Source organism: Monopterus albus, unplaced genomic scaffold, assembly GCF_001952655.1.
Source record: "Monopterus albus unplaced genomic scaffold, M_albus_1.0 scaffold425.1, whole genome shotgun sequence".
NCBI lineage: Eukaryota > Metazoa > Chordata > Actinopteri > Synbranchiformes > Synbranchidae > Monopterus > Monopterus albus.
In genome coordinates this window covers 102,467-118,621 of record NW_018128305.1, presented here as the reverse complement: position 1 = coordinate 118,621, position 16,155 = coordinate 102,467, and the positions used below count along the sequence as shown (strand labels likewise).

Here is a 16,155-nt window from a genome sequence, read left to right as displayed (position 1 = left end):
TACCCACTGTACATGGTTTTTTCCTCACTCACATATCTTTGACTAAAACAATACTGCTCCACTGACACACTTCACCTTTTAAAGGCATACAGTAAGTTCATTCAAAACAAATACTAAAGTTTATCATATGTATAAATAACCTAGACTGAGTTCTAGTAAATTATGTGACAGGGTATGTAGGAAGTCATGAAAAGACAGTGTCCTTGTTGCTTCAGTACCTCCAGTTTTTGGTATGCGGCGGTCCCTCTTCCAACCTCAGGAGGGCATAACGGGCAGCACTGAGAGAAAGACCACGGATCCCATCCCCCCACTCTTTCTCTGCTCTGATACATGAAATATATAAGGATGTGAAGATACTATATATACTGTGATATGTAATGTGTATACTACTGTGATATCTCATGACACACAAACACAAACTATTCACACTGGAAAAAAAAACATGAAAACACATTTACACACAACACTCTTGACCATACTATACATCTACAATCATGTCAGAGTTACATCTCCATGGCAACATACCCATGGTACTCTATGTACTTGTAGATCATGCCTGCAATCACCATGGCAACAATTGCGTAGTACCAAGAGGATATGAACATGAGTGCCAGGCAGATAATCATCCCCAAGAATGACAAGCTCCTGGACACAGACAAGTAGCAGAGGCACAGATCAGACTGTGTTTATGTGTAGCAGTGAGTGTGTGTGTTTGTTGTAGTACCAGTGGTAGTAGGAGAAGCGTGGCCTCCAGTTGGGCGTCCTAAGGAGGGTCTGGAGGCCACAAGCCAGGTTTACAAACAGATAACACATCAGGAAGAACCTAAAATAAAAAAGCAAATAAATAAAACTGAAGCCTTTTAAAGTTTTCAGGAGGAAGGAGAAAGACATAAGTTGCACTACTGGGACTGAGATAGAGACACACACACACAGTCATGTCTCACATTGTCAGGATGGGAGCCACCAGGTCGAGAGAAGCGATGAGAATCCCCAGCTCAGCTATCACGCCCGTCAGCAGCAGGGCCCAGGTGGGCTCCCCGTTAACCTTCCCATGGCCAAACACCTGCGAGACACACACACAGACACACACACACACACACACGTACATCATACCAAAAATTTGATCAAGGGACAGTTTACCCAAAAAACACAACATTTTTTCTTCTTCTTACCCAAAGTGCTACTTGTTTGTCCAGATAATTTCACAAGAATTTTGCAGTTGTTACTACATTCACTTTTAAAGGCATTTTAACACCACAGGGAAATGGTCAACAAAAAACCAAGAGCAAGTAGGGCCACAAAGAGCTACTATTTCCTATAAGTATATGAATTTGACATTATTGTAGATATTTCCCAGCTGTATTTAGCAATAATTATTAATTAACATGACATGGCCCTAGATAAGTGGCAGAAAATTGATGGATGGAGTTAACCATTAGTTAAAAGCTTCACTAGTTAAGCATGAAGCACAAAAAATACACCTATCTTTCATGTTTATGAGCAAAGAAAACAGCATGATACTTCTTCCTGGGGCAGCTGTAGTTACGATCTAGTTGTGGGCTGTCGCCTTATGGGTCCCTGTCATGAACATTAATATTTGCAGCTCTAACCCGGAGGAAGGGGATGATGTTGTCTTTGGCAATCGCCTGCAGGAGTCGGGGGGCGCCGGTCAGAGACTGGAGGCCTGCGCCACATGTTGAGAAGAAAGAGCCAATCACAATAACCCAAGGAGTGGGCCAAGCCAGAGTCCCCACCACCAGATTCCCTTTGACTGAGTCTCCAAATCTGCAGGAGGCAATAATACATCACTGTGTTTCAGAGCATAGTCAATAAAATGTTTCTCTTATACAAAACAGGACATAGCACACGTATATACAAGAGGAGATGTACTGACTTGTCTCTGAGGACAGCCCCGTCGATGCAGGCTCCAAAAAAAACCACGCAACTCAGATCTGGAAGGACGACACTCAGGAAAATAACACACATACCAGTACAATAAAACAACCAATCGCCTTATCTAAAGTGACAGTCATAAAACACTGGGTAAAAAAGTGAAACAGATGCATTTTATAACATCAAAAATATAAATCATGTTGTGAAAAACAGGAGACAATTTCCATATCAACACAAAGAAAAGCTATTTTAGAACTGAATTACCGTCTTCAAATATTAACAATTAACAGTTATTTCAAACCATGAACAAAGCATTTTTTATGAACACATTGTGTGGCATCTGCTACACATAGTATTAAACAAAAACTCTCTTCTAAATGCTGCGACAGAAAGGTGTGAAAGGTGCTTTGAGACACTTCTGAATTATAGTGCCTGGAAACTGAAAACAACTATATCGATGCAAAGGATACAGACGATGGAAGTGGTGAGGATGGCGAAGATTGTTCCGATTGGGATGGAGCGCTGGGCATCTTTCAGGTCCCCCGACCGGTTGGAACCGGCCATAATTCCTGAGAAAGAAAAGAAAACCGTGACAACCACTGCAGTTTCAAAACTTTTAAGAGGCTAAAAACCTTTGATGGAAGCCCTGAATATCAAGCTTTGAAACATGTATTCAAATCCAAGAATAATGCAAAGCACAGACATGAAAAAAGACTTGATCCTAAAACAGCAGCCATGTTATCACACCTACTTCGTATTTATCTGTTTATCTCAGCTGGTTTAACATTTGAGAAAGAAAGGAAATAAATAAAAACGTACCTGTGACCGAGGGGAAGAAGATGCCCACCAACAGTGTGAAGGATGTGGTGATGTCAGCAAACACGTAAGGCTGATGAGTGGACGCTGGATGTGCAGCATGAGAGGAGCCTTTCTCCTGCACATCCCCTTTGCTGTGGTAGGAGCTCCACAAGTTCTCTATGTAGACAAGAGATGTGCCAGTTAGCAAAGTATGTAGTCATTACTCATTCATCCTCATGAACAAGAGTCAGGAGTCCCTGATATGCAGTGGCTTCACAAAGTATTCAGACCAAGACTTGTTGCACACTTTTTCTAGATTTAGGCAAAACCGTCCATTTGCACTCAGCAACCACAATGACAAAGTGAAAACATGTTATTAGACAATTTTGAAAAAAGATACACACACACACACACACACACACACACACTACCTGAAATGATCCCACTGGCCAGACCAGGGATCCCTTCAATCTCTGTAAAATTGTTTGAAGTGAAGTATTCGTCACAAGAGGCATTGAGTTCTGGGCCCTGGCAAAAGTGCTTCCAAAGATCTGTGGTCTTCTCCACAAAAACAGGTGCGTGGGTGGGGTCAGCAGTTGGGCCTACAGTTGTGTTTTCTGCTGGGGAGAACAGTATGGACTTACAGCAGTATGCAAAGAAAGAGCAAACTCCTGCTCCTCATGATTATTGACAGCAATAAGCAAACAGCAATTATTAGTGGGACCCACCATTAATTATTGTGAAGTTGGTGTCACTGCTTTTCACTGGATCTTTAATAATAAAGAAGGTTTTTGCACACTGGCTGTCATACATTTCATGAGCGTTGATAGTTCTGTTCCCCAACATGCACACGCTGCAGACAGAAGTCAACAGGTCAGTCAAAACCATGCAAGTTAAAGGATTAGTCAGATCTGTATTTTTGAAAATGCATAACCAACGCTTACGGGAAATGTGGCGGTTTGAAGGCAGACACCAGCGCTCCGGTATAGATGGAAATGATAGAGATGATGACACAAGCCAAAAAAATAGAGGCCAGCTTGTTGACGTACTTCACGCCCACAAAGACCAGCAACGACATCAGGAGGAGAAAGATGGAGCCATACACCCGCATGTTGTTCAACATGGCCGCCCCTTCGCCTTCAGGGTAGTCTGAATGAAAAATGGCCACCTTGGGCGCTATGTACATCTGCAGGAGGGAGGGTGATGAGAGTGTGACAAAATACAGCAGAGACAAGGAAAAGACAGACTCATTTAATGCAATAAGAATCTATTCATAAAACTAAATACAAGATCATGCAGATCATTTTTAGGGCACTGTAACTGTTCATAATGAGTTAGTAAGTGATATGATTTGTAACCTGTCAGAGATTTGGTCATGCTGTTTATGCCATGGGAATTAGACCTGTTTTTATTAGACCTGTGTGGGGCTGATAAAATAGGACCGTTTTACGCCAACGCTACTGGCTGTTTACATAATATCTGCATCAATGTGAAGAATTTTGATTTTCCAGGTATCTGACATGCCTGATTAAAGAAAAACAAACATTACCACTGTTTATTCTGTCAAAAGCATCTCAACATTTTCCAGGAAAATCACTATACCGTTCTGTTATATACAGCCTGTTCTCAGCACTGAGCAAAATGGTGCTGGCATTATGGTTTTCAATAATCTCTTTTTAAGATAAACACTCATTACTACAGTAAAACCACAATGGAACAAATAAACTGCTGAGAAACTGAATCTGTCCTTAACCACTACTACAGAGGAAACTGGTGAAATGACGCTCACTAAAAGGATGACAGAGACAATGATGGTGAACGCTAAATGGTGACGATAGATGATGCTGACAAAGCCAGAACCTACCAGAAGGATCTCGATGGCTCCCAGGATGTACATGGCTCCAGCAAAGGTAGTGCCTAAGTAGAAACATAGGCCCACCGCCCCCCCAAACTCTGGACCCAGTGAGCGGCTTATCATGAAGTAGGAGCCTCCCGCTGGAGGGGGTAGGGGGGACAGAGTGGGGAAGGGTGGGTGTATGTCAGGGATGGAATGAGTGGAAATGGTGAGGGAGAGAGGGAAAGCGAAACGTAATGTGGTGAAGGAAAAGAAATAGAGAGAAATAGATAGTAAAGTGAATGGAATAGAGGAGAGAAAACCAGATTTTGGACAAGAGGAAGAGATGGGACATAAAAAGGCAGAGGTGGATGTTAGATGGTTAGTAATGTTATGATATTAGGAGGTAAAGGGGGAGATAAGAGGACAGCTGATGAGACATGTCATCCTATGCTTGTAGAAATAAGCATAATGTTTACATGACAGTGGAGTAAGAAGACAGAGCAGATCTTTGGTCAAACTGTATCCATAAATAAGTCTATACCACTGTTTTTCATTCGCCTGAAGTACTGAGCAGTGTAAAAAAAATGATGAGAAAAAGCTAAATGTCCCATTTAGTTTCAATTTATTCATTCAACCCAACAACCCATCCATGAGAGGGCGGTTCATTTTGTTCTGTATCAGCAGAGATACACAGAGATTTGTTCAGTAGAAAGTGACGCATCACTATATATGATGTGGTAGCAGTTGCTAACACAAGTTTAATTAAGGCTTTTTTCAGTTTCATCAAAGAACCAGGATGATTCCAGAGCTGTGACTTCTGTGCAGATAGCACTACTCTACACAACTGAGTTCAAACAATATGAATAATTTGCCGATACAATTTGACCCAGTTATAAACAGACTATACACTATGAGGGACTCGTACAATAAAAGAAACTACAAATTCACTACTGACTTTAAGCTCAGAGTTTAGTGTTTGGCTTCCAAAATGCAATGCTTTAACATATTTCGTATACATTAGACAGAAACAGCATAATCAATGAAACAAAAATGGGCATATGAATGTGATGTTGCAGGTCTGCGCTACCTGAAACACAAGGATATATCTCGTAGCTAAACTCAGTGAATGCCACCACTATAAGTGCGACAGACTATTTGGAACAATGCGACTGAAAGTACAACAACAAAACAGTGATCAGTGATACAATCAGTGAAATGTTTTTTTAAGCTGTATTTGGGAAGCCAAACACTTTTGATTACTCCTTTACATTTACAACATATATAGCTACCATCTGAGACAAGACAGTGAGAAAGTATGAGAGCTTGAAGCTGTTCAGATGAGAGGAAAAAAAGACAGAGCATGGAACAAAATGTCTGATGCCAAACAAACATGTTAGACATTAATTCTCTACCAAAGATTTTCATTCTATGTTCGGTTATGGATATGTCACATGCTAGTGGAAATATCAAACTACTTTGACATTTGGGATATTTGTCTTGAGGCGTTTCAGTGAAAGTCAATGGTGGATAAATATCCTGGGTTTTTTAAATTTGTGTACAGGCAGAGACGCAGAGGTAAACAGAGGGACAGACAGGATAAACAGAAATGAAACCCATTAGAAAAACATATATAGTTTATCTGCACCGCCATAGCTCGAAGATAAGAAGGAAAACTACGGGGGAAAACCTGGAAAACCCTACAGCTGGGTAAATTCAAAATGGTCACCATAACAATGTGGATTATTATGGAAAGACAGCTTCATAGTAGATGATGAGTCTCAGACTGAAGCCTGCAAAATGTTTGCCAGCTATATCTGTATGCCCTAACCTCTGTATTCACTGGTTGTGTTCTACTGTATTATTACTGCTGAACACAGGTCACTGAACATGACAAAAAGAGAAATATGTCTGACATAAAGAGCCCGCAGATGCAATTTGCAACTTGAGGTACATTTTGTGTTTAGGTTTAGTGGAGCAGGACACACCTAAGCCATTCAATCCACACGTATGGAGAGGATAAATAAAGACAGAGAGGTGAAGGCATACCTGGTACAACTCCATTAGTGGCAATGGCACTCATTGATATCGCAGTTAACATCGTCTAGTGAGAAGCGACAGACAAACAGCAAATTAAGAAAGTTTTCATTTTCTGTCTCACTATGCCAGCCTGCTAACACACAGCGCTGAAGCTGTAGACTCAAGTACTCACACAGCAACAGCATATGAAGACAATACAGAGGGCCTGCAGCACCCCGGCAGTGCCCACCACCCACGTCAACCGCAGGAACAAGATGACACCGAAGATGTTCTGGAGACAAGGCAGGTACACGCCCATAAACGTCCCCATCTGTGGTGACTGGAGGAGAAAAGAAATCAGGCCCAACTGATTATCAGCATCAAAGTCCAAACACAAGACTCCAGGTGAGTGTTTTAACTTTTATTCCTGTATGTGCATACAGCTGCCTCAGGCTGGTGGGGGGTGTACTAACATAAAGAGGTGGACATATTGTTTAATTTTTATAATTAACTGAGCTGCATCACAGTCTTTCCACATAACCCCAGACAACTGCAGAACTGCCCCCTGGAAATCAGTGCACCACACCACGCTGCTTACACTGAACACACTGTGTGGCCAAAAGGGAGGATTAAACACGTTTTGGTTTAATTTTCCCAGCTATCTGTTGACAAATGTCCTATCAGAAAAAGGCGGATGTGGTAAATTACTCAAACTGCCACGCCAGTCTGTCTTATCTAGGACAGCCGGCTCCTTATCAGCAGGGACTGCAGTGCATGTCGGGGTCACAGGCTGCTCTATTTTCAGTTACACACAAGGCAGATGAAACCATATCTAAGACAGGGATTCAGTGACCATATGATAAAAGGATGAATAATGAATGAAAGTGTACATTTTGCTGGGTGTTTTTACTGCATTGATGAATTTGAAAGATTATCATTAGTTAAAAAAGGTCACTAAGGCACCCAGTCTGACATACCTTGTTGGATTTCTTCTTCTCGCCGATGCCCTCAGCCTCTTCGTGCTCCTTGGCTCCCTGCATCAGGTTGGTGTAGTTGGCCAGGCGGCTGAGCAGAGAAGACACCTTCGGCCGAGTGTCCATCTCCTCCTGTGGGTAGAGAAGAAGGGAAGGGGGAAAAGGGGAGTAGGTAACAGGATAACAGGAGGAAGGGAGAGGAAACGAGAGGAGCAGGTGGAAGAGGGAGACGGTGAAAGGAAAAAAAGGGTGGAGATGAAGAATACAAGAAAGATGGAGGAAAGAATGGACAACAAGTGCACAGAGTGGGAACAGTTGGGAGGTAAAAGAACAGGAAGTTGAGGAAGAAGCACACTGTTAAAGAAGTTGGAGACAGAAAACAAAGCTCTTTCCAAACTGAAATTATCTGCACCCACCAGCCAAATGCTGGTTATTTTTGGCTTTATGTTCACAGGCGATTTGGCAAATTAACAGCCACCATTTGTAGCTTCTTATTTTTATCTATGTACCTCATTCTATAACAAGAAAAGTGAACATTTAAAAAAATGTTTTCCACCTTAAACACAAACCAAAGTTTGTATTATAACATGATTATGATGTCCCTTCACAGATAAAAGTCTCAATATTGCGTTGCAAACCTCAAATAAGGCCAAGTTCCTGTCGTAGAAGTCATCATCATCCATCCCATGACTGTTGTTGATGTACACACTGGAGATTTTGGAATTTCCATCACCTGCACACAAATAAGGAGACTGTGAGAGAGAGAAGAAAGGCAAACAGAGGAAGAAAAGAAAAAAGTGAAACAGCAGAAAACCAGTTTTAATAGTAGCCTTTTCATTGGGATCAGTCCAGTTTTCTCACCGACACAAACGCACAGAGATGGCCACCACATCAACAGGCTAGTTCCGCCTCAGTCAATACAGGAGCACCTGATTCAGCAACATCACTTCCCTCCCTGCTCGGCCACACTCACGCAAACGGCCACACACACTGTGTTACTCTTGCAGAAAGAGACATAAATGCTGTCATCCCTCCTCTGCTGCTTTTCCTGAGATTTTTGTTCCATTTCTTTTTCCTAGCTGATGACACATCAACATGTCGAGTAGTGTGAAAATCTTACTCTTGCCATTTGTTGCTCTGCTATCCTCCTCCTCCCTTTTTTCAACTATAGTCCAGGTCCCTGTATTTTATTCTGGCTACTGTGAATGTCCTGTAGAGCTGCAACAAAGTATTTTCATTGTTTCTTAATTTTTTTCACTCTCATTTGACATAATAGTGTGAGGGGTTTTTTTAATTATTATTTTTGCTTGAAAAATGCCAAAGAATTCATCTATCCACTATCTTATACCACCTATCTGGGAACCCATCCCAGCTGACATTGGGCAAGAGGCAGGGTACACCCTAGCCTGGTCCCCAGCTCATCACAGGACTGACACCTAAACAGACAACCTCACATTCACGGTTGAACACACGCCAGTCACACTATCGCCCAGGGCGACTGGTTCAAATGTAGTTTAGCCAACTTCACTGACAGTCAGCAGTGGAGCGGAGAGCATAACCATCCTCTGCTCTGTAAATACTGAGCTGCTCAACTGACAGAGGGACACAGCTGTCTTTTTGTCAAAGATACCCAAGAGGAGAGTCCCCGACCTGAGATTACCACATTTGAAGCCTTTCTGACTCTGTGAGGAGCCAGTGAAACAGAAATCCACTACGATGAGTGTGTGGACTGGTAAGCACATCAAACTCAGCAGCTAATTTTATTGTCATCCAAAATTACGGATCACTGATTATTTGATTGTTCTGAAAATCTTTCCTCACTCCTCCCGCGTCCTTTCCGCTTCATCGCCTTTCAGGATCTTCACTCATTCACTTCAACAACACTTTTCTTGTCAGCATGCTGGTTTTGTATTTCAGCCGACTGGAATACAGCTGCTGTGCTATTTATGACTTTTTTTATTTTTATTTTATCACAGTGGGTGACAGACAGGCTGCATAGGAAAAGCTGTGCAGTTGTGTCTCCAACAATCTCCCACTTTGCTTCCCTGTATACACACCTACACCCTGACTGAGACTCCACTGGATCAACTGGCTCGATTTCTATTTATGGAAGCTTATTAATCAACGTGGGCCATGTTTATTGCTACCGACTGCTTAAACAGATCAGTGCAGCTCATACAGTTACACTTCTCCATGATTATAATGCCATTATCAAGCCTGTGAATCAGCATAGTAACATAACTACTGCACATTCATTTTTTTACATTTAGTCATCTGGATTGTGACTATTTCATGTTAGACTAGACTTACTAGCTGTACATCTGTACCTGTGTTAAAACTGAATCAGTATGAAAAGGTTTCTGCTGCCAGCTGCCACTAGGTAAAGAACTGAAACACTGTATTTGCTTTGTAGGTGGCCTGATATCAGCAGTGGGGGAAGTGCAACCTACACCGTGATAACAAAAGGTTATCCTCTCCTCTCCTATCATTTTGTCCAAGACCTGGGGTCAAGCTCATTCTTAGAAAACAACTGGAAGAGAGTAACGACCCAGCGAACCATGATGCACATTTTAAAATACACTGTTAAGCTTACATGCATGAGGATGAATCTAAAGTTTGCACTTCTCTTTTTACTTCCCATAAATCTGACATTTTGGGAAGAGCTATTTGAAACCTCGTGAGCCTCAGTAAACGCCTCTCTGACCAGCTCACTCCTGGGATTTTCTAAGCATGGGAACCCAGTCTAGCACACATCAGCTAGTGCTCCGAGGCCCCATGAGAACAGATATGGGCAAATCCAGAAAAGTACACACGGGCAAACAACGAGATGATAAATAAAACCACAGCAAGATTACTGTGCCACTGTGCTCTCTGCAACTGAGCCCAGTGTAGCAAACTGATTTTACACTTGCATATGTGTGAAACTGCTACTGATGAATGGTACTCTGTGAACATGACAAGAGATTAATGAAGCAAATACTAATTAGCAAATCAATATATAGCAAACATATTCTGATAAATATTGTCTAGTACTATTTTAACAACTAGTTCTTTTTGATATCTTTGTTGCGTTGTTTAACTAATCCACTTCTTTCTTCATCAGTGCTAAAACAAAGCAGAAATAAAACACGTTCAACAGTCCATGAAGATGTGACATGAGAAGCTTCTGTTACTCAGGCAATGTAAAATCTGGTTGTTACGTCTCAAACAAATGGATTCAACAGTGGATTCTCTGGCTGTAACAAACAAAGCAGTGGGATTACATACAACAGAATGAAAGTTGTGATAGATAGATACAGACAGACAGATGGATAGATACAGACAGATGGATAGAATCACCACTTCCTGCTACTATGTCAAAAGCCAAATTATCGCTAATACTGGGGTAGCCATCTTGCTCTTTGTGACACATTTAAAACCGGGTTCTGTGCAGAACTGATCTGAGGTGGCGATGTGGTATCAGGCCACCTGTCAAAGCTGCCAAATCATCTGAAATACAGCCTTTGTTACATCAAATATGTTATTAAAAACAAATGACCACATTTACACAAATCTGTGTGATAATGTCTGCCTAAAATGACAGAAACAACCTTTTAGAAAAACGTATTTGATTTGCATTTTTTGTTTGGCTCATGTCACATCCGCTAACACAGAGGGTGCGGCGTTTATGACCTAAACTGCAACCACCAGGGGGCAATCAAATTGTGGCAGCTTCATTTCTGGGAGCGGTCATGTCATCCATCTCTATATACAGTCTATGGGCATATTTTAAACCTGTAAACCAGGTGCGCCTTGAAACCACAGTAATGTCACATGATGTCAGCGTAGATGTGCGTGCTGTCCACCTTGCTCTGAGGTGTCGGCCCCTCCTCCTCCTGCTGTGGCAGTAGTTGTAATGCCTCCTGATCCCTCACTGAACGGGTCACTTCGGTTGATGCTCTCCCTGGAGCCAAAGCGCACACGGGTGCCGGAGAGTGAGCTGAGGTCAGGCGATGTGTCAGACAGCCCTGGAATGTCCTCCGCCTTGGTGGGTGTCACCGTGAAGCGCACTGATGCCATGGTGACTCACTGCCATGGTGAAAAAGTTAGAAAGGGTGTTAAGGGATGTTGAGGGATAGGGGTCACAGATTAGCTAGTGGAGCTGTGCTGACCTGAACTAGGCTATCTCCCAGGCGATGCTGAGGTAATGGTGGTCTCTACAATGTTCTCTTTCACAGGTGTGGTTCTCCATTGAAGCAAACTGGTTGTCTGCCACTAAGCATTCAAAAGAAAATCTACAACAGGCCTCCTTCTGCACCTAAATGTGTCAAAAACCTTCCTGCACCAAAGGACTGATTCCTTTTCTAAAATTTTGCGTATGTGTAGCATTCCAGTTACATTCAGCTATCAGAGATACATACACAGATAGTTAAGGATGTCCCCTTTTTCCACATAAAAACTACACTTAAACAGTGTCCGTTACAGACATCTTTAACAGGCGCCTCACCCGCAGAGCCATCAGCATTGCTGACAACACCTCCCACCCCTCACACTCCCACTTCAGACTCCTGCCTTCAGGGAGAAGGTATCGGAGTCTTCAGACCCACTCCACCAGACTTACAAACAGCTTCCCCACAAATTTCCCCACTGTGGGATGAATAAAGTGCCTACTCTACTCTACTCTATCCACCAGGCTGTGGGGATGCTGAACGCTGTCCATTACCTCCCCACCACTGCCCCTAGACAATAACCCACCACAGAAACAAACAAAAAAAAAACTCTCTGCTGTTTTACCATCTGTTATGTTATATGTAAATCTGCTGCTGACTGGTTTGCCAGGATATCTGCTGCTGTTGGTCATTTACAGTACTGTCCATGTATACCTCATATGCTATTGGCACCTCATCACCAACACCCTGGTGATGCTGAACCATCTGACAATCTCCTATTATTGTTTGCACTACTGACACTGACTGTACACGGTTTGAGTCACGGCTGTACCGTTTAGATTTATCCTAATTACGTCAATCCAGTTCTTATTCTATTCTATTTTTATTCTACTTTAGTTCCTAAATGTTATGGCACCCAATACTAGGTGAGAGAGAAACAGTATTTCGATTTCTGTATGTCCTGCACATATGATGAATTGACAATAAAATCCTTGAACCTGAACCTGCTTCTATGCTTTATACAGTGTCTTTCTACCTATACTGTTTTGATTCCTATAGATAAGGACGGTGGCCCAGGACAGCAGCCAAAGTGTGTCTCACTCTCTGCCGTTTCTCATGTAAACAACTAAAATGTGTCCGACATGCACTTTGGAGACAAAAATATCTTTATACTGATAGCACCCACCAGTAGTCACAGCGAGGGGGGAGGATGGGGTGGAAAAAAGGCATCAGTTCAGTGAAGGGTGAGGATGGAGGGGAAATGACCGAGTACCAGAAAATAATTTCATGAGAGAAGAAAACCATAAATGGAGCAATGCAACTCCAGTTTGTGGGTAAAAGGTTTATCACTAAGTTCACCCTGTGCACCTAAAATCAACAAATGCAGGCACCAACATGTTTCAAAACAAGAAAATGTCAAATACTCTATTAATCTAACATCCTTGGTTATCCTTCCAACTGTAAAATCAACTGTGCAATTTAGTCAGTTGTCCTAGAAAAAAGCGACAACCCAGGTGAATATAGCTGAGCCACTGTTTTATCCTGATTCGAGTGGTTTCAACCGGTTGTGCCTGTAGCTGCTGGCTGTTTTCTCTTTTTGCTGCATACAGCAACACTATCCCCTTACACATTCAGAGACGGACTGGGGGGAGCGGCAGCGAGGTCGGGCTATGATACAGATCTTTCAAGTTCAGCCTGAAAATCGACTAATAGGGGCAAGTTTAACTTGGCTTGGGTAACTCAGTATCATAGGTGAAGCCTATCGTATCATGCATTGCGTAAAAGGTTGGGGAACACCCCCAGAGAGGGTATTTGTCTAGACAAACACATTCACATCTACATTCAAATTAAGAGTTTGTTCTGCTTGGTCCAAGTACCAGAGGAAACATTGTTAGGGTGATTTTTATTTTATGCACTTAAGAATGGTTTATTTTATAGCACACATAAGTTTACATACTTATATGTCACAGTTATGTTTATATAGTTATGAATATCACCCTATGTGTTCACTGAAACACTGGTCAAATATTTGCTGTGTGAGTCACTAGAAAGCTTCAAAGGGAGAACAGTTATGCACACACACACAGGCAAAACAGTTTTAATTAAGTGAAATGGAAAGCAATGCATAATATGGAGCAGTTAGTTGAAACCAAAGGAAGAAGTGAGTGTGTATGTAGGTTCCCCTTTCTAGGGCGCTGTCCACGATGATTGGAGCAGAGAGGACGATTGGAGGACAGACGGACTGAAGGACCAATAACGGGAGAGTTAAGTCTAAACCACGGCTTCTTCCCAACAGTTTTTGACCAATTAGATAGTAGCACCTTTTCATACAAAGATTGTATACCACTAAGTTGAGGTCAGTCTTTTCTGTTTATCCTAAACAGTAAAGATCCATGTGCACATTCTAATTTTGATATGTTAATGCATAATAAAGTTCACACTGTGAAATATATATCCTCCTATTAGTCTTCTCTTTTCAATATAAAAAGAACACGCCTCACACATGCACAAGTCTGCCAATCTTGTTTACACCTTCTCTGAACCAGTAAAAACAATGCACTCTTCCCGTCACGGTCACGCATGCAATATGTAGTAATGTATCTTTGTACCATGTCAATACACTGGCAACATTACAACACGCTCTCTTATGACACCAAGGCAGGGCTGTTTCCTTTTTTTACTGCAAACACTGGCTCTCTTATTTGTTACTTATATGCTAATGCAGCAGATTGTGGCCAGACAGTGCTATTACTCAATAACAACAAGATGTAGAACATTTTGTTCTCCTCTAGCAATTTGATTTCTGCTTTTTAAAGCTGTTATTTTGCATTTCAAATGATTATCTGTTGAGTTACACTGATATCATGCTTATAATATGGCAATAAATCAATTATTACCCTAATTCATAGCACCCAGTTATGTGTTTATTTCACCATATACCACAAACAAATACCCCAGCTTATATCAAGTCAACATCACATGAGAATAATATCACCTGGGACCCTAGATCTACATATTGGTTAAACGTGATGTTTTCTGGATCTCTTTCTGAACTGGATATGTTTACATGCACATCCATTACCGATCACAGAGTGCAGTTTGGTCTTTATTTTTCTCACCATCTCAGCCACTATGTTCTTTACCAACCCTTTACCGCATAAAAATGTGTAGTTTTAAGTCAAAATGAGGGAATAGGGTGGTCCGACCGGACGTAAGGATCTGTCACGGAGGGGTTAACTTAATGCATCTGTTATCAAAAGGATCCATACAGCCTTCAACGGTCCTTTAATTAGCCTCAGCCATCTGGCCCAAACCAGTCAGTTTAAGGAAGCCCCAGTAGACAGTGATGCTCGCTTGCTAACTTAACCGCCACTCAGTTCCCATTCTAAGCCAATTAAGATAACCATAATAATTCTGGCTTGAACCTGTCAGTAAGCACTCCCTCATATTAGTACAAAGCTAGAGCATGGGCTGTAAATAAACTTATAAGCAGACTGCTTTAACCTGACCTCGGAAACCCCCTTAATAACAAAACGACTGCGGCGTCTGTCTCAAACTGCGGTTTAACGCATTTCAACCCGGCTAAATTCAGACAGGCGCGTAGTTGACTGGGGATAAACTGGCAGGGTAACCACCCTGGTAAGCGTCATATAATGAAGAGCAGCATGCAAGCCATCACTTCGGGGGCTATAGGTACAAAGAGGCTGTAGTGGGTGAGGCGGTCGCTGGGGGTACATGGTGCGGGTAGGTTACACCAAGCTAACGTTAGCACCACTCCGCCGGTAAATGTCAACTCTGCCATCCTCCAGCTATCTCACTAACAGCGATATATCTCTACTGAAAATCCTAAAGCGCATAAGTTACCTGGCTCAAGTTTTCCTTAAAGAACGCGTCCGCCATGCGGTTCTTTTCAGTGGCATCTAGAAATATTTGGCTCCTCTTCCAGGGTTTCCCAGAACCTATTTGTCCAAACGACCCTACCAAACATTATGCGTATGCGATAACGCACGTCACGTCCTATTTCACTTGCCGTAGTTCTATTTTTTTTGCGCTTGCGTAATGATGAACGCGCTTTCAAAGTTACCTGGGAAGTGTAGTTTGTAAATATATCTATAGGGATTATTTCCCGCTGCTTTTGTACGCTTGCCTGCTTAAATGTTACAAATTAAATTTTCTAACACATTAGAATATCTTATAATCTGTTACCAATTTGAATATAAAAACGTAATAGTATTGAAACAGAGTGTCATTGGTGGGGGAAGATAATGAATTTGCTCCAGTATTGTAACATGAGTTCCTGATTTTTTTAACCATAAAAATGTGATTATGTCAAAAAACATGTTTGCAGTCAACATCTATCATATTATCACATTCTAGTATGTCCTAAACATACCTGACATTGCAAACTATATACAGTGGGTACAGAAAGTATTCAGACCCCCTTAAATTTTTCACTCTGTTATATTGCAGCCATATGCTAAAATCATAG

General features: G+C 41.9%; 1 protein-coding gene across 3 annotated transcripts in view; it reads right to left on the bottom strand.

Annotated features, from left to right (window-relative positions):
- Window positions 1-15,690, bottom strand: part of slc12a6 (solute carrier family 12 member 6) — a 23,065-nt gene extending 7,375 nt beyond the window's left edge. Inside the window, exons 1-19 of one of the 3 annotated variants that reach the window (XM_020586867.1) lie at window positions 15,531-15,690; window positions 11,670-11,772; window positions 11,364-11,586; window positions 8,157-8,251; window positions 7,522-7,650; window positions 6,738-6,884; window positions 6,575-6,629; window positions 4,556-4,686; window positions 3,636-3,877; window positions 3,420-3,544; window positions 3,123-3,311; window positions 2,713-2,868; window positions 2,364-2,462; window positions 1,895-1,952; window positions 1,611-1,785; window positions 945-1,063; window positions 725-823; window positions 526-645; window positions 219-323 (exon numbers count right to left, since the gene is read on the bottom strand). In XM_020586867.1, the coding sequence (XP_020442523.1) occupies window positions 219-323; window positions 526-645; window positions 725-823; window positions 945-1,063; window positions 1,611-1,785; window positions 1,895-1,952; window positions 2,364-2,462; window positions 2,713-2,868; window positions 3,123-3,311; window positions 3,420-3,544; window positions 3,636-3,877; window positions 4,556-4,686; window positions 6,575-6,629; window positions 6,738-6,884; window positions 7,522-7,650; window positions 8,157-8,251; window positions 11,364-11,577 (2,258 nt within the window). In that variant the 5' untranslated portion in view covers window positions 11,578-11,586; window positions 11,670-11,772; window positions 15,531-15,690. The remainder of the gene's footprint in view (window positions 1-218; window positions 324-525; window positions 646-724; window positions 824-944; window positions 1,064-1,610; window positions 1,786-1,894; window positions 1,953-2,363; window positions 2,463-2,712; window positions 2,869-3,122; window positions 3,312-3,419; window positions 3,545-3,635; window positions 3,878-4,555; window positions 4,687-6,574; window positions 6,630-6,737; window positions 6,885-7,521; window positions 7,651-8,156; window positions 8,252-11,363; window positions 11,587-11,669; window positions 11,773-15,530) is intronic. The other 2 variants (XM_020586866.1, XM_020586868.1) reach the window with 2 other exon arrangements.
- Window positions 15,691-16,155: the final 465 nt, after the last annotated feature.